The sequence below is a fragment of the Gorilla gorilla genome, chromosome 15, assembly GCF_029281585.2.
Source record: "Gorilla gorilla gorilla isolate KB3781 chromosome 15, NHGRI_mGorGor1-v2.1_pri, whole genome shotgun sequence".
Taxonomy (NCBI): domain Eukaryota; kingdom Metazoa; phylum Chordata; class Mammalia; order Primates; family Hominidae; genus Gorilla; species Gorilla gorilla.
This window is the reverse complement of record NC_073239.2, coordinates 105,248,273-105,272,605: the sequence shown is the minus strand read 5'-3', so window position 1 is coordinate 105,272,605 and position 24,333 is coordinate 105,248,273. Positions and strand designations below refer to the sequence as shown.

General features: G+C 45.3%; 1 protein-coding gene across 3 annotated transcripts in view; it reads left to right on the top strand.

The window, feature by feature from the left end:
* Nucleotides 1–1,524: 1,524 nt before the first annotated feature.
* KCNK10 (potassium two pore domain channel subfamily K member 10) overlaps nt 1,525–24,333 on the top strand; it is a 143,911-nt gene continuing 121,102 nt past the window's right edge. Inside the window, exon 1 of one of the 3 annotated variants that reach the window (XM_004055549.5) lies at nt 1,525–2,192. In XM_004055549.5, the coding sequence (XP_004055597.1) occupies nt 2,153–2,192 (40 nt within the window). In that variant the 5' untranslated portion in view covers nt 1,525–2,152. Of the gene's footprint in view, nt 2,193–4,402; nt 4,966–5,233; nt 5,866–24,333 lie in introns of those variants that run through there. The other 2 variants (XM_055361802.2, XM_055361801.2) reach the window with 2 other exon arrangements.

Sequence of the window (24,333 nt, the reverse complement as noted above, 5' to 3'; positions counted from 1 at the left end):
TATGACCAGGAAATAATTTTCCCCCTTTGACTCAACTTATCTTTAGCTACATCAGGCCATTAAACACATCAGAAAGCAAATGAGCTTGGATTCTGTGAAAAAAAATCAATGGCATTAGAAAAATATGAAGATGCTTTTCTAGAATAAAACACACTAAACAGAACAAGCAAATGCAATCTTTGATTGGACCCTGCTTGTGTTAGTCCGTTTTTGCTGGTTAGTTTATAAATAATGGAAATTTACTTCTCATAGTTCTGGAGGTTGGGAAGTCCAAAACCAAGGCTTGTTCTCTGCTTCTGAGATAGCATCTCCTTGCTGTGTCCTCAGATGACAGAAGGGCAATAAGAGACAAGCTCATTCCCTCAAGCCCTTTTTTAAAAGGCACCAATTCATAAGTGGGAGGGGAGTCCTCATGACCTAAATCATCTCCTAAAGGCCTCACCTCTTAAGACAATTACATTGGAGAGTAAGTTTTACATGAGTTTTAGAGAAACACATTCAAACTGTGGCACTGGTTTTTACCAAACAACTGTAACTTTTCTGTGTGTTTGAAAATTTTCAAAGTAAATAGTGGAGGGGAAAAGCAAAAATATTCTAGCTCCATCTCTTTAAAAAATTACCTGGGATTATGGTTTGGTAGTAATACAGAGAGAGAAAAACACTAAAACTTGTTCTATAAGAAGAAGGACTATAGCTCTGTACATTTTTGGTAAGATGTTTGGCACAATGCTTTATAGGAGCATAAAAATATTGTCCTAAGGGTTAAGATTTTAAATAGAGAAACTTATAGGGAAAGAGGATGCAGTTCCTGGTTATGAATCATGTCCATCAGCCTGACACTTTAATTACAACTTCTTTGGAGTTTATAGTATATTATCCTCATTAATCCCCAATTAGAGGTTTGAGTCATCAAAATAAATCTGCAGGACTTACACACACAGAGTTCATTATGGAGCAGCCTAGCTTCACGCTTCCAGGTGTATGACATATGACACCCTCTGTCCTTTCACTTCTGATGTGTCTCTAGTTTTTCCAAGCCAAAAGCAGAGCCCAGGATTAGAGCAACATATATTTAAGGGTGTGTTTTTGCAGATGTCAGTTGGGACTAGAAAACAAATGTAGGCATGCTTAAACGCTGAGACCAATGTGGAAACTTCACGAGGTGGGGGTAGGGGGAAGAAAATTTTTGGTGGGGCACGTTTAAGTTAATGTTAATGTATAACGCCATCAATTTTACTACCACTGAGTGGGTATATGAAGGGGATGTTTGCGTGTCTGTGTGTATGTGTGTGTGGTAAAGGAGGGTGTGTGTGTGGCGGGGGGTATTTTCACAAAATGACATGGAAACCTGATTGCAGTTCTTTTGGGAAGAGGACTTGGAGATGTCTTGGGGATGGGGAAAGGATGGAAGACTGGGATTTCTTCTGGACTTCAGGGAAGAAGGTTGAAACCAAAGGGAAACAATCCAAGGCAGATTAATGAATTTAGTCTAATATTTGTGAATTCAAAGTAGATTCTAATCAGCCCATCTCCTCCCTCTTCTGTTTGCAGAACTGGCACTAAAGAGGATTCCCCAAGCTGCTTCATCACTCCCTGCCATTAGCTGTCCCAGGAAATTCTCCTGACTCGCCCCGGAATCCGTGTTCGACTCTTCTCTGGCTGAGCTGTCCATTGCCAGCCACCCTGAGACTCCCCACGCGGCAGGCATCGTCTCCTCCGGTCTCACAGCCACCCCGGGCTGGAGCGTGGGGAGGGGGTAAGGGAGCCAGCCAACTCGGGGAAACTTCGTTGCCAGAGATGACTGGGGTTTTCGGGCTTTCCCAGCCTTCCCATGCCGGGCCACATGGCATTCATTAAAGTGGTGGGGCAACTATCGCTGCGCTCCGGCCGGGCAGGTTTTGAGCTGCAGAGACCCGTGCCCGGCAGCAGCGCTTTGCCACCGAGTGCACCCAGGACGCAGTGGCCGCCAGCCAGGGTCTCCTGCTGGGGGACGGCGAGTGCAGGGAGACTTTGCGCCACGATGTTTTGTTTTCCTGCCGCAGGAACGCTAGGCAGTCTCTTTCCACCGGACTTAACCCGCCTGAAGCAATAGCCATGGAAGTTGCGGCGGCACAGAGGGAGACAGAACCGCTTGGCGCGGCATCTTTCTTGGATGTTTTTTCTCTACACAGACGACTTCTTTCTTTCCTTGGGTAAGTGAAGTCCAGCTTGTAAATAACCAAAGGGTAGAACCGAAGGGGATGGAAGGGGATTGCAGTAGCCCAAAGGGCTAAGTTTTCTTGGGAGGGAGGTCTCCCTCCATCCCCACTCCATGCAGTCCACTCCAAATACGCAGTTGAGGAGGAGTTGTGTTTGATTTCAGACACGTTTTGGGAAACGGTACTGGGATTTATTTACCTAATTTTGGTGGATTTTTTTTTGGGGGGGGCGGGTAACTTGTTTTTGTCTACATTCTGAGAAAGGAGAATGAAAGTGGAGGTGAGAGAAAGCTCCAGAGGTTGGAGGTGGGGAAAAGAAAGGAGGGGGCGGCATCCAGTGATTAAGCAGAGAGATCATCCCAAGGGCCAATGACTAGTGCAAGTCTTCAAGGCAGACCAGGAGCACTAGACACTGATCCTGCTCCCTGCCCTAATAGAGTCTACCCCAACCTCCCCATCCCCAACCCTCCCCTTATAACCATCCTGCTGTTGCCATTCTGGGGAAGGTCATCACTACTCAGGGCCCCAAATAACTTTTAATGGGGACCTGCAACCTGTCTTGTACACAAGTGATGCTCAATAAATGTTTGTTGATTAGCCGAATGATGTTGCATCCTAAGGGTGCAGTTCCTGCCACAGGAATTTGCCTTGGACAGTGAACTAATTCCTCAATGCAGACCCCAGAACACAACCATAGGTCAGTTCATTTTGCAAAGGAGGAGGGCCTGGAGGCTTAGAAAATATCGTATTTAGACCTTCATTACCCAAACGAACCCATGGGACAGGTTCAGGGTCAGATTCATGGGTCCCGGGACTGGATGAGCTCACAAGGTTCTGGCATGGAGAGCATGGACCTTTGTGTCATACAAATTTGGGTTTGAATCCTCATATCGTGACCTTGGGAATGTTTCTTTATCTCTCTGAGCCTTGATCTTCTCATCTGTAAAAGGAGGCCAGTTACAGCTTCTGCAAAATGATCTAACAAAGATGAATGGAGAGGAAATATGAGATGGTGAGGGGGAATTCAGTAAATGTCAATCTTGCCTCCCCATGCTCTGAGGACTCAGGAGAGGGTATCTTTCTCTGCTGAAGCCCCTCTCTGACTCTGATGCAGGTAAAAACATTGTATTGCAGTGACTGTGCTAGAGTCCAGCTGCCCGTGAACAGTTAAAGAGAAGAGCGCAGAGGGAGGTTCGAAAGCCTTTCTTAGAAGCATCTCCCTCTGGACTTGAGAACAGAATTTACATACTCACTGGTGTCTCGGGGCATGGCTGGGAGAAGCAGAGATTCCTTGTTTGTTTGATTTCTATGTCTTAGCCATCCTCCCAGTCCTAGTAGAGAGAGGCAAAGTGTGGTTACAGAGTCCAGGGAAGATGGTTCTGAAGCACCCGGGAACCTGCCTAAAGGGCTGAAGAGTCAGAGTAGCACCATCAGATTGGTACCAGTTTTGCCTGAATGGGGTTTGCAGAGAATTCAGGGCTCCAGCCTGGGGTGCCTGTGACAGCCCAGTGACAAAGCACTCACCTTTCCCACAGACCATAGCGGACCTCTCTAGGTCTTGCTCTTGGACTCAGAAACCTTGATGTGATAGTGAGGGATGGATGGTGAGAAAGATGCTGCTGACATAGGGCTCCCCAGAAGCCTCAAGGTGCCCTAGAGTGGCATGCAACTTAGAGATCAGCTGCTAGTGTGGGATTTTAGGACCCCAGCTGGCAGGCATAGGAATGAGCTGGGCAATTTCTATGCGTAAGTAAAGGCAACAACAATCTAACAGGACCTTATGGCACTAGATAGTAAGCCCCATGAAGGCAAGATCTCTGTCTTGTTCTCTGCCATATGGCCAGCACATAGCACAGTGATGGCACTTGGAAGGGGTTCAATATATATGTTGAATGAACAACAAATTTTAGTAACCTTATCTGGAAGCCACAGTAGGGGTTTAAACTACTTCCTATCCAACACTGCAGCATGCAATTCATGTCTTCATTTAGCAAGTATTTCTTGAGCACCTACTACGTGTAAGGCTCCGTTGCGAGGCATCCGAAGCAATTTGTCAGCATCATTCATGTTGATACTCGGAGTGACCCGTTCAAGAGCACCTCAGCACCACCTGGCTTTTCTGAAGACTGAGGCCCCACCACAAACCCCTGTGGGGTTTCAAGCAGGGGCAGTGAGAGGGCATTAGATGAATGCTCCAGGTTTAGCCCCTTTCCGGGAACAGGTCTGGGTCCCTTCGCATCTGCCCTGCTGGGTCCCAGGATCCCGGGGCCGCCGCTTCCGGGAGCTGCCGGGTCTTGGCAACTCCGCTTTCCTCCGGGGGGCCCCCGTGCCTCTCTCAAGCCTCCTTTCCAGGCAACGACCAGCGGCCCCAGTCCGGCTGCAGGTAGCTGGGGAAGGGACCAAGCTGCGCCTTGGGAGCGAGCTTCCCCGGGCGGGGAGAGCGCAGCAGATGCGGAGCGGTCCCAGAACAAAAGGCTCATGGCTGGCACGGGCCTCCTCGGAGTGCGGCGGAGACGTGAGTTCGGGACTCAGGCGAGAGAGCCAGACGCGGGAGGAAAAAAAATGAAGTGAGAAAAGAGAAGGAGGGAGAGCTCAGGGTGAGAGCGGTGAGAAGAGGTGACCCGGAGGCTGAGGTCTGCGGCGGAGCCGCAGCGGCCCTTCCTCCGCCTCCTGCAGCGCCTTCCAGGCAACCAAGCGTGTCTCCGGCTGCAACTCCAGCAAGCGCGCCGCTGCCGCCTTCACGCCCGCCCGCCGGCCGGCCGAGCCAGTGAGTAGCGGCGCGCCCACCGCTCGTTCCCCGCCCCTCCGCGGCTTCCCCGCCACCGCCCACCGCCTCCCGCCGCCCCACGGGCAAGTCCGAGACCGCCTCCCGCTGCCCCGGGCCGGGTGCCGGGGAATCAGCGCGCCTTCCCAGCTGGGAGCCTCGGTCCGCTGCTCGCCCTGCTCCCTCTTGCCGGGGCGCGGCGTCTGGGGCGCGCCGCGGGGAGGGTCGCTCTCGCCGCGCGCTCCCCGGGCGCCGCGCCACCCCTACATCCAATGGCTTTCGGGGAGCGGGAAGTGGGGGGCGTCGCCGGGGGCGAGGAGCCGCGGCCGGGGTGGGGCGTGTTCGCTTAGCGCGGCCGAGCGAGGCTGACGTGCCCGCCCAAGCGCGCGCCCGGGAGTGTGTGTGCGGGTGTGTGTGTGCGGGAGTGTGTGCGCACACGCCTTCGGGGGCTGGAGTGACACTGCAGTGGGCTTCTCCGTAGCCCCAGCCTTCAGGCTGCTCAGCCCCTATCCTGCCGGCACGGCTTTTGGGAAGCAGCTTGGCTCTTCCATCTTCCCAAGCCTTCCTCTCCATCCTTTCATCCACCCCTCGCCGATCTTACTTTTTCTTTTACCCACGGGGCCGCGGCCGGCCACCCCCTAGCCGGTGCAAACACCCAAGCCGTCTCCAGTTCTCCCCCAAGCTAATATTTTCCCACCTGTCTTTTTCTGGGGTTCCTCCACGAGCCAGTCCAAGGCTCCCCCATCCTCGGAAATTGTTTTGTTGGACTGCTAAACCGAGGCGTGTAAAGCTTGAGGACTTTATTATTATTTGGGTTCTTTTCATTTCTTCCCCTTCTGGGCAACGGAGCAATGAAATTTCCAATCGAGACGCCAAGAAAACAGGTGAACTGGGATCCTAAAGGTGGGTATTTCCTACTTTTGGCTGCCCTCACCCTGCCTCTGTCTCCGGCGTGTGCGCGCTTCCTTGAGTGGAAGCACTCTTGCTTCTGGCAGCGTGTGTCCTGAGGCTGGGAAATGCGCCTGGGAACTGCAGCGCGGGTGGGAGGAGGGCGGAGGCAGCGTGGGTTCCGAACCCAGATAGTGCCTGTCATTACCACATAATCATTGTCCCTCCTAGATTGTCTCCAGATCTATTTAGATAGACCAAGCCGACTGTTTGTTTGAAATTGCAAGTGTCGGTATTTGCTTTTGACTTTGAGTGTGCGAGTGTGTATGTGTGTGTGTGTCCTTTGTTTCTGGTGATCTTTGTCTCTCTGGCAGATGGGTGGGGTGCTTCCCCCTGGACCTGGAGCTGCGCCGCATGCCCGGGTGTCCTCAGTGGGAAAGGTTTCCTGGCAGCAAGTGGGGCTCGAGTTGCAGCAGCCGTCCCTAGGGGTGGGCCCTTCTCGCAGGGCATGCAGAATAATGGAGCCCACAGGGCCTCCTGAGTCTTCGTTCAATCTTATTACCAAACCTAGCAGCTAGTTAGGCTCAGGTCAGAGTAGAAGCAGGAGGAGGGGTGGTTTGTGAGAAGGGTGGGGCTGGCAAGGCATAGGGGAGGGGCACGAAGTGTGCCCGCCCAAGCAATGGTGTGACTTGCATGCTTTTACGAATGTTGGACCAGGTTTCATCCACGCAAAAGGGAGCGATTAAGACGGATATGTGTGTGCCTAGCGTCGGCCACCGTGTCTGTAATTAGCATACAGATGTTAAGGCTCCAAGGGAGTGATCGGTATGGGAGCAGAACAAGTTGGAACCGCGTGTCCAGTTGTGACAAGAATGCTCTTTAGCATTTCTTGTAGCTCATCTGACGACTGTGTCAGGCTAGGCAACGCCTCTGTGTGTATTGGGATTGAAATTTGTTTATTTGGGGTGCGTGTGTGTTTAATGTTCTTTATGAGCGCATTTCTTCTTTTTCTCCAGACTGGAAAGAAGAAACCTTCTTATTTGTTGAGTAAATGTCTTAGGAATTGACTGGCTATTGAAGAGTGAGTGAAGAGATATTGCCTTTTTAAAACACTGAGGCTGTTACATCTTCAATACAGCCCAAACCTTCTATTTTGTCTCTACTTGAAATCTCTGGAAATATGGAGGTGTGCCTTTGCTTTTTTGGGGGGAGAATCCCTGAAAAGCATATTTGTTAAATACCTATTACATGCTAAACACTGTCCTAAGCTCTGGAGATACAGTCAGAACAGGAAAGATAAAAGCTCTGACTTGGAGTTTACAGTGAGGGAGACAGACCTAAATCAATTCCATGGAGGAATGCATAATTCAAAGTTTATGTATGCTCCAGGGAGAGCATCAGAGGTTTAAGAAAGTGTCTGATAGAAGAGATTGACAAGGACCAGAGAAGGCTTCCCTGAGGACATGACACTTGGACTTAGGCCTGGAGGATGTATAGGAGTTAATTGTCTAAGGAGGGGAATTGTTGCAGAAGAGGGAACAGCAAGTGCAAAGGGCCTGAGGCAGAAGAGGTATGTGTATTTGATGAACTGAAAGGAGGTTCCCATGGCTACGGCAGAGTGAGTGAAGAGGTATTGCCTTTTTTAAACACCCAGGCTGTTATACTGTAAATACAGCACAAACCTTTCATTTTGTCTCTATTTGAAACCTCTGGAAATACGGAAGTGTGCCTTGGCTTTCTTCTGGGAAATCCCTGAAAAATGTATTTATCCCTAGCAGAGAGCAAGAGGGCTTGTGTTTTGAGATATGACTGGGGGATCCACAGGCGAGACGCCCCCCCCAAGCCCTGTGTTGTTGGAGGTGGGGTAGGGTTGTGGGGTTGGAAGAGTATAGTATTTATCTAAAGCCAATGAAGAGTTTCAAGACGAGGAGTGATATGATTTGAGCTAAGTTTCAAAACAAGTGCTGTGTGGCTCTTGTGGATGTAGGGGACCAGATACAATGGTAGCATGGGCCAGGGTGGTTGCTGTGGGCATGGAGAAGCGGATGGAGTAGAGAGCTGTAGAGGACATGAAATCAACAGGCTTTGCATGAATAATGTGTGGAAGTGAAGTGAAGGAATTGGAATGACTGAGATGGCAGCCAGGGCAGGACCAGTCTTGAAGGAAAGCTCATGAGTTCAATCTAGGACTTGTTGAGTAGGACATGTCCCCAAGCCATCCAAGGGGTGTGTTAGGTGGGCAGCTGTCTAAATGCTGGGGTCAGGATCTTCAAGGAACTTTGGCACAGAGGGAGTACCGTGAGACTGATTTTGTGAAGCTGGCTTTGTGTTTTAAGGTACATTTCTGTGTGATCATCATTCTATATATTCATGTTACAGTGATGAACACAGACAAATTTTACACATTTTACAGCCTGACACAGTGAAGAAAAGCATACAAATAGCACCTTCAGTTACAACCAGTGGTGCTAAAAATGAAAAAACCTCAATAAAAATAACAACATTTAATGAGCAACCATTGCATGCCAGGTACTTTATGTACATTGTTTCATACAATTATTTTCACAATACTTATCTGATGGTATAAGTGTTATAGTCCCATTTGGCAGTTGACTGCCATCATGACACCACTAATCTGCCTTCCAGTGGAGTTGCTCTGACTTTGTGCACAGTTGTTCCCAAAGGTAGGGGTGACAGTAGTCTTTTTCTAGCCAGGGAATGGAGGAGGGAAGAGAGTGAGGAGTGAGGTGGCGTATCTCTTATCTGTATAGAATTATGTGCTAGGTGCTCTTCTAATGCTTTACATGTGTTAATTTAATCTTCACAAACATTTTAGGAGAAAGGTATTATCCTAATTTTACAGATGAGTTAACTGAGGAACAGAGAGGTTGAGTAACTTGCCCAAGGTTGCACAGCTAGTAGGACAAGATTAGAATCTGGGCTCTTAAGCACTCTTCAAGTCTGTGTTTCTTATTGGGACTTTTGGCTTTTGCCTGGTAAGGTTCCCAAAGCTCAGGAAGTGGAGAAGCTTGTTGCGAGGAGGAAAAGGAGAAGAGAGAGGATGAAGAGGAAAAGGGAATGGAATAGGAGGAGGGTAAAAGAGAGGAAGAGAGAGGAGGAAGGACAAGAGGAGACAGTGACTCAAGCTTACCCTACTTGTTCCTTTCTCTACTAACCTATTCAGACAATAATCTTTTCATTTCCATGTCTGATGGGCAAGTCAGTGACTACTGGACAGAGTTTGGGTGTCTGTTTTGGAGGTTCTGGATTACACAGACCAAATGTGTTTAGCAGGGAAAAGATGAAGGGGAGCCCAGCAGTATTAGGGGAAAGTGGAGAGACAGTTCACATTACTTGGACTGTAGGATATGTCTGTCAACAGACATGACCCTTCAGGCGGAGGTGCTCTCATGGGTTCTGGAAGGCAGTTGTAATTATAATGTTTTTCTTACAGCCTTATTACCCTACAATTTAATAGCACAAAATGAAGGTGGTTTGAGAATAGATTGGTTTGGATGGCATTTGGGTGGATTAAGCAAAGCATTGTCAAGAGGTGTAGGTAAAAACAAGACCCAAATGTAAAATGGTTCATCTTTGGTGAGCTATGGCCTTCCTTCATATTCATGGAACAGAGCCTTCTACGAAGAGCGTTACTGTTTGTGTAGGACCTACCACAAGTAGATTGGTTCTAAGTCTTAGCTTTCATAGCAGAATTTACGTACACTTTAAATCATCAGCATCATTTGTTGATGATTTTCTGCTTAAAATTGGTATTTACTTGCTGCTTATGTGTATTAAGATCTTTTTAAAACCAGTGAGATCTGCAAATAGTATTCCTCTCACTAGAGGCAAGCAGATGAATACAGTGTAAAAAAACTTTGGATTTGGGGGCAAAATAATTAGGTTCTAAAAGCAGCTGTAGCAATACTTAGTGGTATGACTTTGGGCTGCTCATTTAGCTTTTCTGGGTTTCGCTTCCCTTCCGTGGAGAAAGGAGTCATTGCCTTTGTCTACCTCTCTGACTTTGTCTCTTCAACTTTCCCCATCTTGATCTGATCTTGGGGCCAGTTGGCTTCCTTTCATTCCTCAAATAGATCACACTTGCATCTGTCTGAGGGCCTTTGCGCTTGGAATTCCCACTGCTTATAATGCATTTCACGTAGTTGGCTCCTTTCTGTCATTTGAATCTCAGCTCAAATGTCCTCTTGTTAGCAAGGGATTCCCTGTCTTATCTGAAAGACCTCTCCTCCTGTTCCCCAGCACCATCATTTTCTCTTGCATCACCTATTCGATTGTCTTGCTGGCACTTGTCATGATTTGAAACCATCTCACTTACTCATGGGTCACATTTGATGCCAGCCTCCTTTACTAGCATATGAGGTGCATGAGCAGGGACTTTCTCTGTCTTGTTTATTGCCATAACCCCAGTGCCCTAGAAAGTGCCTGGCACTCAATAACCCTTTGCTGAATGAATGGAAGGTTGGCAGGATGGATTGGAGAGGACTGAAGGCTTTATGCCTCATGGAAATTGCAGGACGCCTCTCAGCTATAAATGGCAAAGTACAAATAAGGAGAAAGGAAGAATATCCCCAAATAGTGGCATATCAGAAAGGACGCTGATATTCCCACTTCCTTGCAAGCTCCATCTCGCTCTAAACCTCCAGTGGGCTGTTTTCCTTCTTTTCTCGTCTTTGACCAGAAGTAAGAAGGCTGAATAGAAGTGCAGTGAGGGTGGATGGGTGGACTGATCTAGCCTGCTGAAGATATGGTCAGTGTCCAATAAATAATTTGGCTCATATTAGCTATTGGAGTGTGGCTATTTTTAGGCACTTTAATCCACTTAAGAAAGAAGCAAAGCTCTAGGAGTGGAGGTGGATTTTTTTTTTAAATGCTACACTTTTAGTGCACACTTTAATGCAAAATTCTGGAGAAGCCCGTACCTTATGTGCATAGCACCTTTCAGTTTACAGAACACTTTTTAGGAATGATCTCATTTGTACTTTAAAAAACCCTATTTTTGTAGGGATTAGAGTCTTAGATTTACTGACAAATAAAGCAAGATATAGAAAGGATAAATGATTTATGTGGGAGCCCAAAGCAACAAACAGGCAGAGCTGGGGCTACCCTAGGCCTTTTGATGCTTACGTCCATGACAGTTTCCTTCGAGCTTTCCTTCCTCCCAGCAACTTTGTTCATTCCACACTCTCCTGCTCTTTGTTACCCAAAAGTGTGTTCAAAGGTTTCTCTGAGAGATTTAGAGGAAGCAGTCTCCCTGTTGATCAGTGAATCTTTAGTTGATGGCTATTTTCAGCAGGTTGTACTTATTGTACAGGTCTACACTTTCATTCTATGAGCTCAGGTGAAGACCCTTAGATCTTCCTTCTGCTGTACTGGCTAAAAGAAGATTTTGGTCTTTTGTGAATGGGGGCCATTTTCAACTTGCTAGGTTGCTTAAGTGCTAGCTTTGTTAATGTGTTTCCAAACACACATTTGTGTAGCTTAGATTTCCTGGAAAGAAAATAATCTATTTTTGATTTAATATCCAATTTTCAGGAGATCAGTGTTCCAAACGGGATTTAAAATGTGCCAAAATCACCACAATTATCCTCAAAAGTACCAAGGAACAGTGTTCCAAAGACCATCTTGGCCAAGATTTGGTTCAGGCTTGTTTTCCAGCAGTGTCTAAGGAGCTTCACCATCCTTTTGCTAATCCCAGTGATCACTGGGTTGAATTAAGACTGAGCAGGTTGACTTTGCTGTTTCATGCCATTTCCAAAACATCTGTACTTTGGCTCCATATGAACCCCACCTTAAATCTGATGCATTTAAAAATATAATATAGTCTTTCCCCTCATTAGGAAACTTCAACCACAACTGAGATATGGTGTGAAGTATATTTAATATAGGCACAGTGAGCTAGTGATTTCCTTTTGACTTTTAGTCTACAGGAAATTAGAGGAAGAGTTTAATGATGAAATGGAAAGAAGCCATTCTACTGATAGCCAGTTAGGAAGTTTCAGTTTGGACAGCTCCCTTGGCTGATGCAGAAAGGTGGATAAAAGTGACAATCTTTTTCTGTACTCTGATTCTTATAAAGGGCACCTACTGAATGATCCAGATGAGGTTAGAGTTAGTTAGGGGCTTAGCTCTGCATGGCTTGTTTACAGAATCTACCTAACCGTGGCACTAGGAGTGTGGTCACCCTGTTGGTTCCACCCACCTGGGTGATTTCTCTCCATAAGAATCATGGAGGTCAAAGGGACCTTCCACTTCTGGGGTCTGGTCCTAGGGGTACTCTCAGCGGAGACTTTACATTTGTCTATGTCTGGCTCGTTACCATCACCTAGAATGGGGAAATAAAGACCTCATATTTACTTGCTAGAACATCTATTTGTCATTTGCAGCCACAGTTTAAGAGTTTTTTTTTTCTCCCTGTGAGTGTCTAGGACTGAATACTCTGAATTGAAAATGAAACCTGACTTCCTAATCCTCCATTTAGGGTTGAAGGGAGGGAGTAAGGGTCATAATCACTGGCAGGGGAGGGCACGGTCATGAGGGAGCATTGCATTCTTTTCCTTTGCCATTCCCAGAGCCAGGGAGATGGGGAGGGGTGGGCATTGGAGGTAGTGGGGATGAGGCTGGGAGATGGATGGGATTTCAGGAGATTTTAGGTTTTGTATTACCAATAACTTCTAGTCTCATCACTTACCCTTTCCATGGAAGTAACTTTGAAGCAGAGTGGAATGGTGGGGAAACAAGATTAGAAAGGAAAACATAGGATTTACTGCCATACATAAGCCAGGTGATCACAGGGAACTTTTCCTTCATTCCTCCCATCCTTCTTTTCTTCATTCTTTTGTTGCCTCCCCACCGCCATCCCCCGAGATCCTGCAGAGTCTTGATCTCAATTGCTCTCGCTTGTGCAAAGGGTCCTTTCTCCCTTACTCAACTACCCAGTGTGGTGGGGCTGGTGGTATTTACAGTTTAAAAAGAGTTGCTTGAATAGAAAATGAAAATTTGGTTGGGTGATGGAGAGCCTGGAAGTCACGGTAACCTTTGCAGACACCTAAAACACCAATATTCATAATTTTGACATGCAAGCTAGCAATAATTTTACTACCAAGAAAATGAGTTTCTTATGTGCAAGCAGAACTCGAGATCCCCTAAATAATCACACACCAAATATTTAGCATGATAAAGATAAATAGTATAACTTACTAAATTTAATGTGATATGAGCCTGACAGGCAGAATAGAGATGCTTGGTATTAGGTGTGATAAAAGATTTGACATCGAACATTCACTTACTTCGTCCTCTGAGACAAAAGTCAGGCACCAAGTGCTTAAGAAAAATTGATGGGAGGAAAAGCTTAGAGATGAATAAAGTCTATTTATTAATTTGTATTTTCCTCTGAGAACTGGGAAGTGTTGTTACCCATGTTAACTGTGGACTAACCTGGGCCAGCTCCTGGATTCTACTGGCTAAGGATGTTGCTTTAGGCCAAAGGAATTTATCCCTCATGGTGGAATTTGAGGCCATATGGGAGGTGATTATGATAGATCTGTTTCGGCCTATATATTCTTACAATAACCTGAAAGGAGATTAAATACATGTTATAGTCATTTAACCTAGACTCCAGGCAAAATGTCACCCTCTGTACAGTATAGGAGCTTAGGATAGGAGACCTGGTTTCTAGGGCTGGCGCTGCCACTCATTTAGAAAAGGAGGGAGTTGAGTTGTTGGTTGTTGAGATCCCTTCCTTCCCTGATAGTCTTAGATTGCCTAAGTCCTAATCCAAGCATGATTTACTAGAGGCTGATTTGGGAACATTGCTTCATTTTTCTGTGACTTGGTATCTTCATCTGCAAGATAGAGATAATTACAGCCATTACTTCTTTGGTTTGTTATGTGGATTACATAAAGTGATACATGCAAAGCTCTTAGAAGAATGCCGGATCATCATAAAGGCTCCATGAGTGGTACCTGCCTTATGCTGTTCTCACAGTTGCAGGAGGCAGCCTGTGAAGTCAGGGTAGCCTCCAGCTCAGCCTCTTGGAAGCATCTGGTTCACTGTCTGGATCATCCAGGAGGTGGTCCATAGCAGAGCACAACCCTCCTGATACTCTGGTAGACTCTTAGTATTCTTAGTTCAGATTTAAACAACCTAGGCTGTCCTGGTTAACTCAGAGAAAAGACCAGTGAAAGAACATGGCTTGGAATCACAATATTTGAGTCTGAGTTAATGTACCAATTTTATTAGCAGTGTATCATAGTTGATTTCGGCTGCTTTAATAAAATTCCATAAACTAGATAGATTATAGACAACAGAAATTTATTTCTCACTGTTCTGGAGGCTGGGAGGTCCAAGATCAAGGCATTGGTAGATTTGGCATCTGGTGAGGGCCCACTTTTCAGCTCATAGATGGTGCCTTCTTGCTGTGTCCTTACATGGTAGAAAAAGTGATGGGTCTTTCTTGGGCTTCTTTGATAAGTGCACTAATCCTAATCATGAAGGCTCCATGCCCATGACCTAATTACTTTCCAAAGGCCCCATCTCCTAATAACATTACCTTTCGGGTTAGGATTTCAACATATGAATTCTGGGGGGACACATTCAGACCATAACACTGTGTGAACTTGGCCAAGTCACTTAACCTTTCCTAGCCTTAGTATTCTTTTGGGTAAAATAAAGATCACAACAACAACCACTTCACAGTTGCTGAGATGATCAAATGAGACAAATGTGAATAAACTTCATAAACTGTTAAATTCCAGACCAACATTTCCCAAAATGTGTTCTGTGAGACATAAGCTAGACTCATCAGATACTCTGAGAAGAAAAGTGGTGTCATGGTAAAGTCAGTTTGCAGGATGATACGTGCTCAGTCATTCCTAGAGAGTCATCATGCACGTTAGCATGTTACTGTATTATTGTGTAACAAATAACCCCAATATTTAGTGGCTTAAATCAGTATAAACATTTATTATCTCATAAGTTCTGTGGATCAATAATTCAGGGATAGTTTAATTGGGTGGTCTGACTAGGAGTCTGTCACTGATTGTGGTCAGATGTTGTCCGGGCTGCTGTAATCTGATGGCTTGACTGGGGCAGTAGGATCTGTTTCCAAGATGGTGTACTCATGTGACTTGCAAATTGCTGCTGGTTGTTGGGGAGAGGACTTATTTCCTGCCAATGTGGGCCTGTCCATGGGATGCTTATGTGTACTCATATGTGACATGGTGGCTGGCTTCCCCAAGAACAAGTGATTCAAGAGAGAACAAGGTGGAATTGGCAACACTTTTTATGACTTAACTTCAAAAATCACATATTGTTACCACCACCATGTTCTTTTCATTAGACGCCAGTCACTAAAGTTAGTCCACATCTGGGGAGTGGTGGGGGTGATTACATTCACGTTGGAAGGGAGACATGTCAAAGAATTTGAAGACATATTGAAAAATCACCATAAGAATTTTTTCCTATCATTTATTGAATAGGCACCACATCCTAGGCTAAATGCTTTATAGTTATTATCTCATATAATCCTATTCATAATCCAAAGAAATAGGTGAAATTATTATCTCTGCTTTCTGAATGAGGAGGCTGAGGCCTATAGAGCTTAAGTAACTTGCCCAAAGTTACCTAGTCATGCTATGACTTGAACCCGGGTCTGTCTGATTTAAAGCCTGAACTCTTACCTCTGCCTCATATGCCTCTCTCTGATAATCCTGTAGTTCAGAAGTCTGTTTAATTTTGTTTAAGCCTGCATTTTCTACTTAACCACAGAATGATGATTCATTTAACTCAATTTTTACCCTTTCATTTACCAACGGCTTGAAACATTATTCTAGAAAGACAGTGAGCATGATGATGATTTATGTATAATATGAACATATGGTCTTATAATAGATCCCAGCATACCTATCAGTCCAAACTTTTTGTATTATTCAAATACTGGAAGTGTCTATTTTGCCTGTCTTGTGTGGGCACCATCTATGTGTAAATCTGTAAACATTAATTTAAAAAAAAGACCCCATAATCCACCCTATTTTTTCTGACTGTGAAACTAGAGGTGGGGTATGATAACTCATGGTCCCACTTCTCTTACAGAGTCCCTTTCTTTGCAATGTCCCTTCTTTTACAGATTCAGTGACTGACAACTTAACTTTCTTGGGTAAAGCCAGAAAAAACAGGATGGCCTCCAGGCCGAGCAGTAGAAATGCTGGGGAATGGGGTGTCTGGTGTGTGTCTGGTGTGTTCCTGCAGTGCCTGCAGGCCATGTGTCTGTATGGTGACTGAAACGCAAGTCGGCATCCAGCCAGGATGGCAGGGACCGTGTGCCTGGGGGTGACGGCAAACACACAGTGAGAAGCTGCTGATGGAGGGAGGACCGTTAGCACTCCTTGTCATATTTTGAGTAAACATTTTTTTGACAATCTTGTTGCTTTTTCTGTACAGTCTTGAGAAAATGATTTCCAGGAAGCAGGATGCATCCAATGACTTAGAGGTTCCCATGTTTCCAAACATTACATGCCTGGCTTATTCCTGAGGCAGTTTTGTATTCTGAAGGAAGTTTTGGAGCTTCTGTGTTCTGGGCAGAGGCGAGTGAATATGGTTTCTTTTGAGTAGCACCGTGGACTTGAGAATGATCAGGAGCTGGACATTGTTGAATATGTCACTTACTGCACAAAATGGCAAAGACAGGGTCTGGGACAGGGTGAGAGTGTGTTGAATGGAGCTGCCTGGGGCCCCAGTCACATTCAGGAGCCAGCACTGATGGCATCTGTAACCATAGTAACCAAGAGTGGAAAAAGTCTCAGGATGCCAAGACGCCACTGTGCCCCCCTTCTGGTTCTGTTGTTTTCCCCTCTATTCTTTCATCCAGAAATTCCCCCATCCCTGCCCCCAACCACCCTGACAAGGGACCGACTTTCAGGGTGGTTTCTACACTGGTGATTTTAACTTCCTACTAACTCAACACTTCCTGCGGCCCCTTTTTCAATTCTGAGATCCACAAGGATTCATTATGATCCAGACTAAGCCTCATGCACCTAATTTCTTCCGCTTTTCCATTTTTACTGTGAAAATTGGTCCTAAGTCATGTAGTATACATACTCTAGACTTATTTACAGCTGGGCATAACAACGGTGGCTCATGGCACTCAAAGTTTCCAGTAACACTCCTGCACTCACAGTCTGGTATAGATCGTGAGATTTTTTAGATGTGTTTTAAATGAACAGAGAAAGGCAATGAGGCACAGGAAAGAGAGCCGTGGTCTCTTGTTTGGAGATGTGGGTTTTGCTACTGGTTGGAAAGTGAGGTGTGGCATGGCGCATGAGGGTGGGGAGAGGTGGGTGATGCTCAGGTCATGTAGGGCATAGTAGGTCTTACTAAGGAACTCTTTTTTTCTGAGAATAACAGGAATGTCTTGATTGATTTGAAGTGGGAGGATGACACAATCAGATTTTTAAAAGATTATTTAAATCGCTAATAAATCAAATGATGGGTTCAGCGAATGTTTGCAGAGGATACTTACTGTGTGACAGGCATAGTGCTGGCCTTACCTGGGGTATCTGTGTATTCTTGTAGGAATCCTACATAAAAGCTGTTAAAATATTTTTACAGAAAAAAGCTTTTCTTGACATCTTTGAATTATGACAACCAATTCCAAACTTCTGGTTGCAAATGGGAGGTGTATCTTAAAGCAATGGCAATTGCATTTTCAATTTCTGTTCATTAAAATGATATTTTCCCTGGCTTTGTTACATGACCCTTGATTCTGTGATAATTTGCGTATCTAGAGTCGATGAATCAATACATGCAAAACTGTGGTTCGCTCGCTCATACTCTGTTATACTTCAGAAGCCTTTTGGAAGCATGTGGCTCTCAGTTCAGCATAATGTGCCTGATAAAATTGCCCCCTCCATACCCGCCGTCACTTTGTTCCTGGTGTGTCCAGAGGTATTGTAACATTGGGGTATTTCTCCTTTGACTCTAATGGGACCCCCTGCTAGTTGTGTTCTTGTGGCCTCAGCTTGGAAGGCCTCCCAAAAGCCTGAATTAATGAAAGCTTCTGATGTGCCGATCCCTTTCTCTGGCAGGGTGAGAACGCAGTTTCTATAGGAGCGTGAATGCCTGCTGCTCAGGCAATAATCTCTGTATTCAGCCTCAGTACTAAAGACAGGCAGAGCAGACAGCCACAGGGGGTGGGATTTGAGGAGCCCTATAAAGTCCCTCTCCACAGCTGACACACACCACTCCTTCCCATGACTATCAGGATGCCTACAATCTTAACAGTTACTTTATTCATTGGCTGTTGTCACTCATCCATCTGGTTATTCCATAAACACTTAGCGAGTGAGTGCCTGCAGAAATGGGGCTAGGCATTGGACACAGAAAGATGAAAAAGACCTGAGGCGTGTACCCAGAGAAGTCCCAGCCTAGCCACTGAGACAGGTGCATCATCAAGTAATTATGATACACCATGATAAATGCATTGATAGAGATATGGATTAAAACGTCAGCTCAAGAACACATCCTGTTAACATGCAAATGTAGTTCCTCAGGGTAACAAACTAATTTCCAATTACCCGTGGGTACAGCCAAATTAATAGTTCCTATGAGAGAACTGGACCAAGAGAGAACAGAACTAGGGACTGATATGTATTGATAGGCTGGTGTCAAGTGGGAAGGGGGGAAGTCAGGTGCTGTGTAGGGAGCAGACTGAGAGCTCTGGAGGGCAGGAGTGCCAGGAAGGTCACTGAAAGCAACTTTTCATTTGTGCAAATGTTGTTCAGAGGTTGCTCTGCTCATGTTAAACTCAATTTATAAAGTGGAAGGAACTTTTGAGATATCCAAGTCCATTGAGGCTTCTTAGGGCAATACTGAATCTAGATTGGTGAAGTGACTTGTGCTTGCCCAGACAGCAAAAAGGGGACAAAGCATATCTATGAACCCATAATGCTAACCTTCATTATTCAACAGTGATGCTTATGGCAATGCCAACAGGTGTTGGGGCCTTTTATTAATTTTTAATTTTAGTTTTTTATGTTTTTGAGACAAGATCTTGATTTGTCGCCCGGGCTGGAGTGCAGTGGTGCAATCACAGCTCACTGCAGCCTCGATCTCCTGGGCTCAATCAATCCTCCCACCTCAGCCTCCTGAGTAGCTGGGACTATAGGCATGTGCCCCCAGACTTGGCAAATTTATGCATTTTTTGTAGAGACGGGATTTTGCCATGTTGCCCAGGCTGGTCTCGAACTCCTGAGCACAAGCAATCCACCTACCTCGGCTTCCCAAAGTGCTGGAATTACTGGTGTGAGCCACCGTGCCCTGCCTGCTTGGGCCTTTTTGCTATTCTCCCTCCTATGGGAAAAAGAATCGAGAAAGAGCAGTAGGCTCTACTAGAGTCTGGAGCATATCGGTTCTGAGATTTCAGATTAAATTCTCTATGTCTGCAGCAAGTACAAATGTGAGTGTATATTCAGCCTCTTGAAGAAGACATCTATCCATTTCTTCAGTGAATATTTGCCCGGAGTCTTCTTCGTGACAGGCACTGTTGTAGGCCCTGGAGGTACAGCAATAAACAAGACGAAGTCTCTGCCCTCCTGAAACTAACTGTTTAGCCAAGGCTTAGCATCTCTTACACTCAGGTCAACTTCTGCATTTTAGAAATCTGTTTCAGGCACACATTTGACAAGTAAAGAGGTTCCAAAAATACGTTAATAAGGATGAAAATGAGGCCATTCTGATATTCCATTGCTCGGCAAAAATGCTTAATATGGGAATTTAATATGGAATGGGTGCTGATGCTGTCAAAGGTGGTGACATTCTGTTAGAAAATTCAGTGATTTCAAAGAAGGCCTCAGAGCTGCCTAGTTTGTAATTAGATATTTTGAAGAATCTGTGTTAATTAGGACTCTGTGGCTTGTGCATGTATACTGGGACGAGACTGGAGTTTATGTCTCTTCCATGATGATGGCATGTAAATTAATCTCCAAGGAATTGCAAGATGCTGAAATGTGAGGTACTTGAGTACACGTTGCATGACTGCACACAAGTGTGCCTGTGCCTGGATGCATGTGCACGCGTGCACACACATACACTCTAGCAGATAGTAACTTTTTGCTACATGTGATTTCCAAAGTGTCTAAATTTACATGTCTTTTGAGTAGGAGGAAATTAGGACTTTTGTCTGTTATATGCCTTGCAGTCTCTTGGCCTTATCTGGGCTGCTGGGGCAGAATGAGGCCAACAGAGAACCACGGATGCCAGTCTGGGTCACAAGGGCTTAAGGAAGCAGCAGATGGTTGGACTGACTGGGGTGTCCATTAAGAATCCAGGGGTAGTGAGAGTCTTACCTGGAGTTTGAGGCCGCACTTCCACTGCCAGGACTCTCAGCTGAGTGGCTGGAAGAGACCTGTAGGAGCCATCCTTCCAGTATCTATCAGAGGTTTCTGCTCTGTTTTAAGCTCGTCCTAGTGATCGAGGGAACCTTGACTGGGGGTGCTGATGATTATTAACAGTGGCCATACTCCCACGGCTGCAGCTGGAGATGAAGTGTTTGATGAGAAGATGAGCAAGAGCTCAGGTGTGCCCCACCAGCTCTGCCACTCCCAAGCTGCCGAACTTAGGCACTAACTTACCTCTCTGTGTCTGCTTCCCAACTTGAGAACTGGAAATGATAAAAGTACCTACTCCCTAGGGAGTAGGTATGGTTAATTGAGACCTCTTAAATGAGACCATGCACACAAAGAGCACAGCACAGTTCCTGGCACACAGGAGGCACCTAATAAACATCAATGATGCTGCTACTGGTAACACCCATTTGCTGAGGGTCTTCAGTGGCTCAGGCACAGTACTCAGTGCTTAACATATAATATGTAATTTATTCTTCACAGTAGCCTGAGTCACTTGCTTGTTCTTCTGGTTAATATCCTAATGTTTAGCTAACCGACTTAGATGCTCATGACTTCCAAAGGATCTTCATGTAACAAGGACTCCATATCTATTTTTAAAAAATAAGAGCTTTATTAAGATATAATTTACATACCATAAAATTACCTATTTAAAATGTACAATTCAGTGGTTTTTAGTATATTCACAGAGTTGTGCAATCATCATCACTATCTAATTGTAGAAAATTTTCATGACTCCAAAAAGAAACTCCATATCCATTAGCAGTCACTCCCCATTTTATCTCTCCCAGTCCCTGGCAAGCATGAATTTACTTTCTGTCTCTATGGATTTGCCTATTTTGGGCATTTCATGTAAATGGCATCATACAACATGTAGATATTTGTGTGTGTGTGTGTGTGTGTGTGTGTGTGAGATCAACTTCTTTCACGTAACATAATGCTTTCAAGGTTCACTCATGTGGTATCCACACCTATTTTGAATGAAGAATGAAGACAGTCATCTGAGACAGTTGTATTAGTCCATTTGGAAGATGAGGAAACTGAGGCTGAGAGTGTGTATGTAATTTGCTCATGGCCACCCATCTTGAAAGCGCTTGAGCTGGGATTTGTGCTCAGGTCCATCTTGGCTCCAAGGCAAGACCTTGGCCTTCTCATCCACTCGCTGGTCTCTGGTTGGACCTCTGCATCATGCTGAACACCATTTCTATAGAGATGGGTGTGTCCCACTGGGTGTGGACATCCTGAGGAATTGCTGTGGTTGCAATAACTCTGATATTTTCCATCTACCTTGAGGGGGATATGGTTTCATGTCTGTATACTCACATAGTGTTGGCCAGTCTAATTCTTTTGTCCATTTCCTAAGGGTTATGATATGAACTTGGAAAGTTACAGAAATGAAAGTGATAGGAGAGATACACTTTCTGGGTTGGAAACCCAGCAACCAGTCACTCAATATGATGGAGGAAATGTCATCCTTCTTGTGTTGTCTTCAATAATAGATTGTAATGAAACACTATGGTGTCTTAGTTGGCTCCCCTCCTGCCCCGTGCCCCCTCCCCCAGCCCCAGTGCTTTTCTGGAGACATGAGATGGTGTATCCCTTCCTCAGTTGCTGTGATAGCAGTGGGGATGATGGGGACAGGTATTCATGGAAGGAAAAGGCGTGGTACCAGCAGGCTCTTGGGCAGGGATGTGTGTCTTCGCTTGATCATCAGGGAATGAGCTATCGTGATGACAGAGCACATCCTATGAAGTACAAATCTTCCCCCACATTTCCCCAAAATTACTTTTGTCCTGCTCTATTCTCTCACATGCTATTCTAGGGAAAAGGTCCCATTTTATCATTAAAATGCAAATGAGATTTCCATCTTGCTTCTACCAAAGAAGGAGGAAAATAACCTATATAAACACCATGAAACCTTACTTTGACTTAAAACTAGTGGAAATTGGCCCCTGAATCAGATAATTAGCTGAAAGTACATGAACACTTTAGGCCTGCGGTAGCGGTTATGTGCTTGTTGTATAGGAATTTCGTCTACCATGGATTTCATGGAAGTGGCCCCATTCCTGCTCTGGGTTTATGTAAGACTTTCAGCAGCAGCCCAGTCTGATGTAGCAGATGTTCCAGTGCCTGTCCCTATCCTCCTGCTCGCACCACTTCAGCTCATGCTGGCTCACTTCTGACTGCCAACTTGGCATTTTTTTTGCCTTTTTCTTGACTGAGCCTACTTTGCTGCTCCCATGGAAGGCAGGAAGTGTTGGGGAATTAGTGGACCCCAGGAGGAGCCCTCAACCAATAACTGATGGAAGATGGTGCGTAAACACCCCAATTCCCTCAGCCTTGGGTAGGGTAACTCAGGAATATGGTTTACATGGGGTCCCAGTTTCCTCTGTAGGAAAAATTCCACTGGGCGACAGCAGTAGCTAGTTAGAAACTGCACCTTTTATTGGTTTTCTTGGCTGCCTTCCCAGCCCTTTCTCTTTTCTCTAATTCCCTACTGGCGATTTCTTCGCTTCCCAAACAAACCACTTGTGCTCAAATTGTAATTGTAGGATCAGCTTCTGGGGAAATCCAAATGAAGACATATGGTAAAGCTTCCCTCTTTTCTTGCCTTTCTGCCTTTTGCCCCAATCAGTTAGCTTTGATGGTGGGAGTGAGGGGATGCTCAACCTCTCAGGCAGGCTAATGGCTCTCAGGAGACACAATCCACAGCTGACTGGCAGTTTTCTCCCCAAGACATCTGCAGAACAAACCCTGGTGCTGGTGAGTGATCCACGCAGCATGAAAAGAGAGGGTAAAGCTTGATGAGGCATGTTCCAGTCTCATCAAACTATTTTGTTTCCATAATTTTCCTTCTCAGAAAAGGGCAGAATCAAGTACAGTTGATTCTCATCATTTATGGTAATTCTTGTGTTTTATAAAGTTGCTGTAAATCCTGAATTAGCAAATAGTGAACCATTGCTTTTAGGGGAAATATACGGTTAGGTTCCTGTGAGCCTCTAGTCACAACATTTTCTTCTTCTTCTTCTTTTTTTTTTTTTTTCGAGATAGGGTCTTGTTCTGTCACCCAGGTGGGAGTGCAGTGGCGCGATCTTGGCTCACTGCAACCTCCATCTCCCAGGTTCAAGCGATTCTCCCACTTCAGCCTGCCGAGTAGCTGGGACTACAGGTATGCACCACCATATCCGGCTAACTTTTGTATTTTTTGGTAGAGATGGGGTTTCACCACATTGGCCAGGCTTGTCTCAAACTCCTGACATCAGGTGATCTGCCTGCCTCGGCCTCCCAAAGTGCCAGGATTATAGGCATGAGCCATCACACCTGGTCAGGTCACATTTTCATCAGCTAAATACATAACCTTGTTGTATGTGTGTTTCTGTTTAAAGACATCTTATTTCATATATATTGTTGATTTGTTAGCATTGAACTCACAGCCACAGCACTGTGACTCATTTCTGAACAAAGTTATCTAACACACATATTTTCTCCATAAGGCACCTCGCATCTTGCACTTAGGAACACTGGATAGCACTTCAGCATTGCAGTTGGGGGTGATTTTAAACAGTGCAAACACTAACAAAAAAGCACAAAATGTGAAAAACATGGCACTAAATAGATCACAGAATGGACACTTGCTTACAGCATGAGTGCTCGAACAAGAAGGCAGAGCGTTGCCTTGTTCAACCTCAGCTGAGGACATGTGCATCGGGTGACTCAAACTTTTTTCACTGCTCTGTGCATGACTGCGAATGACTGCAGAACACCATGAATATTGATTTGATTTCGGGGTTACAAATAAATTTTAACACATAGAAGAATTTGCAAATATATATTCGGTGAATAATGAGGGTCAGTTGTCTTTCTTACTTCATTACAATAAGACTCTACTTCAATTCAGTATTTTTATTTCATTTTATTTTATTTTTGAGAGATAGGGTCTTGCTCTGTCAGCCAGGCTGGAGTGCAGTGGTGTGATCCTAGCTCACTGCAGCCTCAAACTCCTGGGCTCAAGTGATCCTCCCGCCTCAGCCTCCCAAATAGCTAGGACTACAGGAACATGCCACC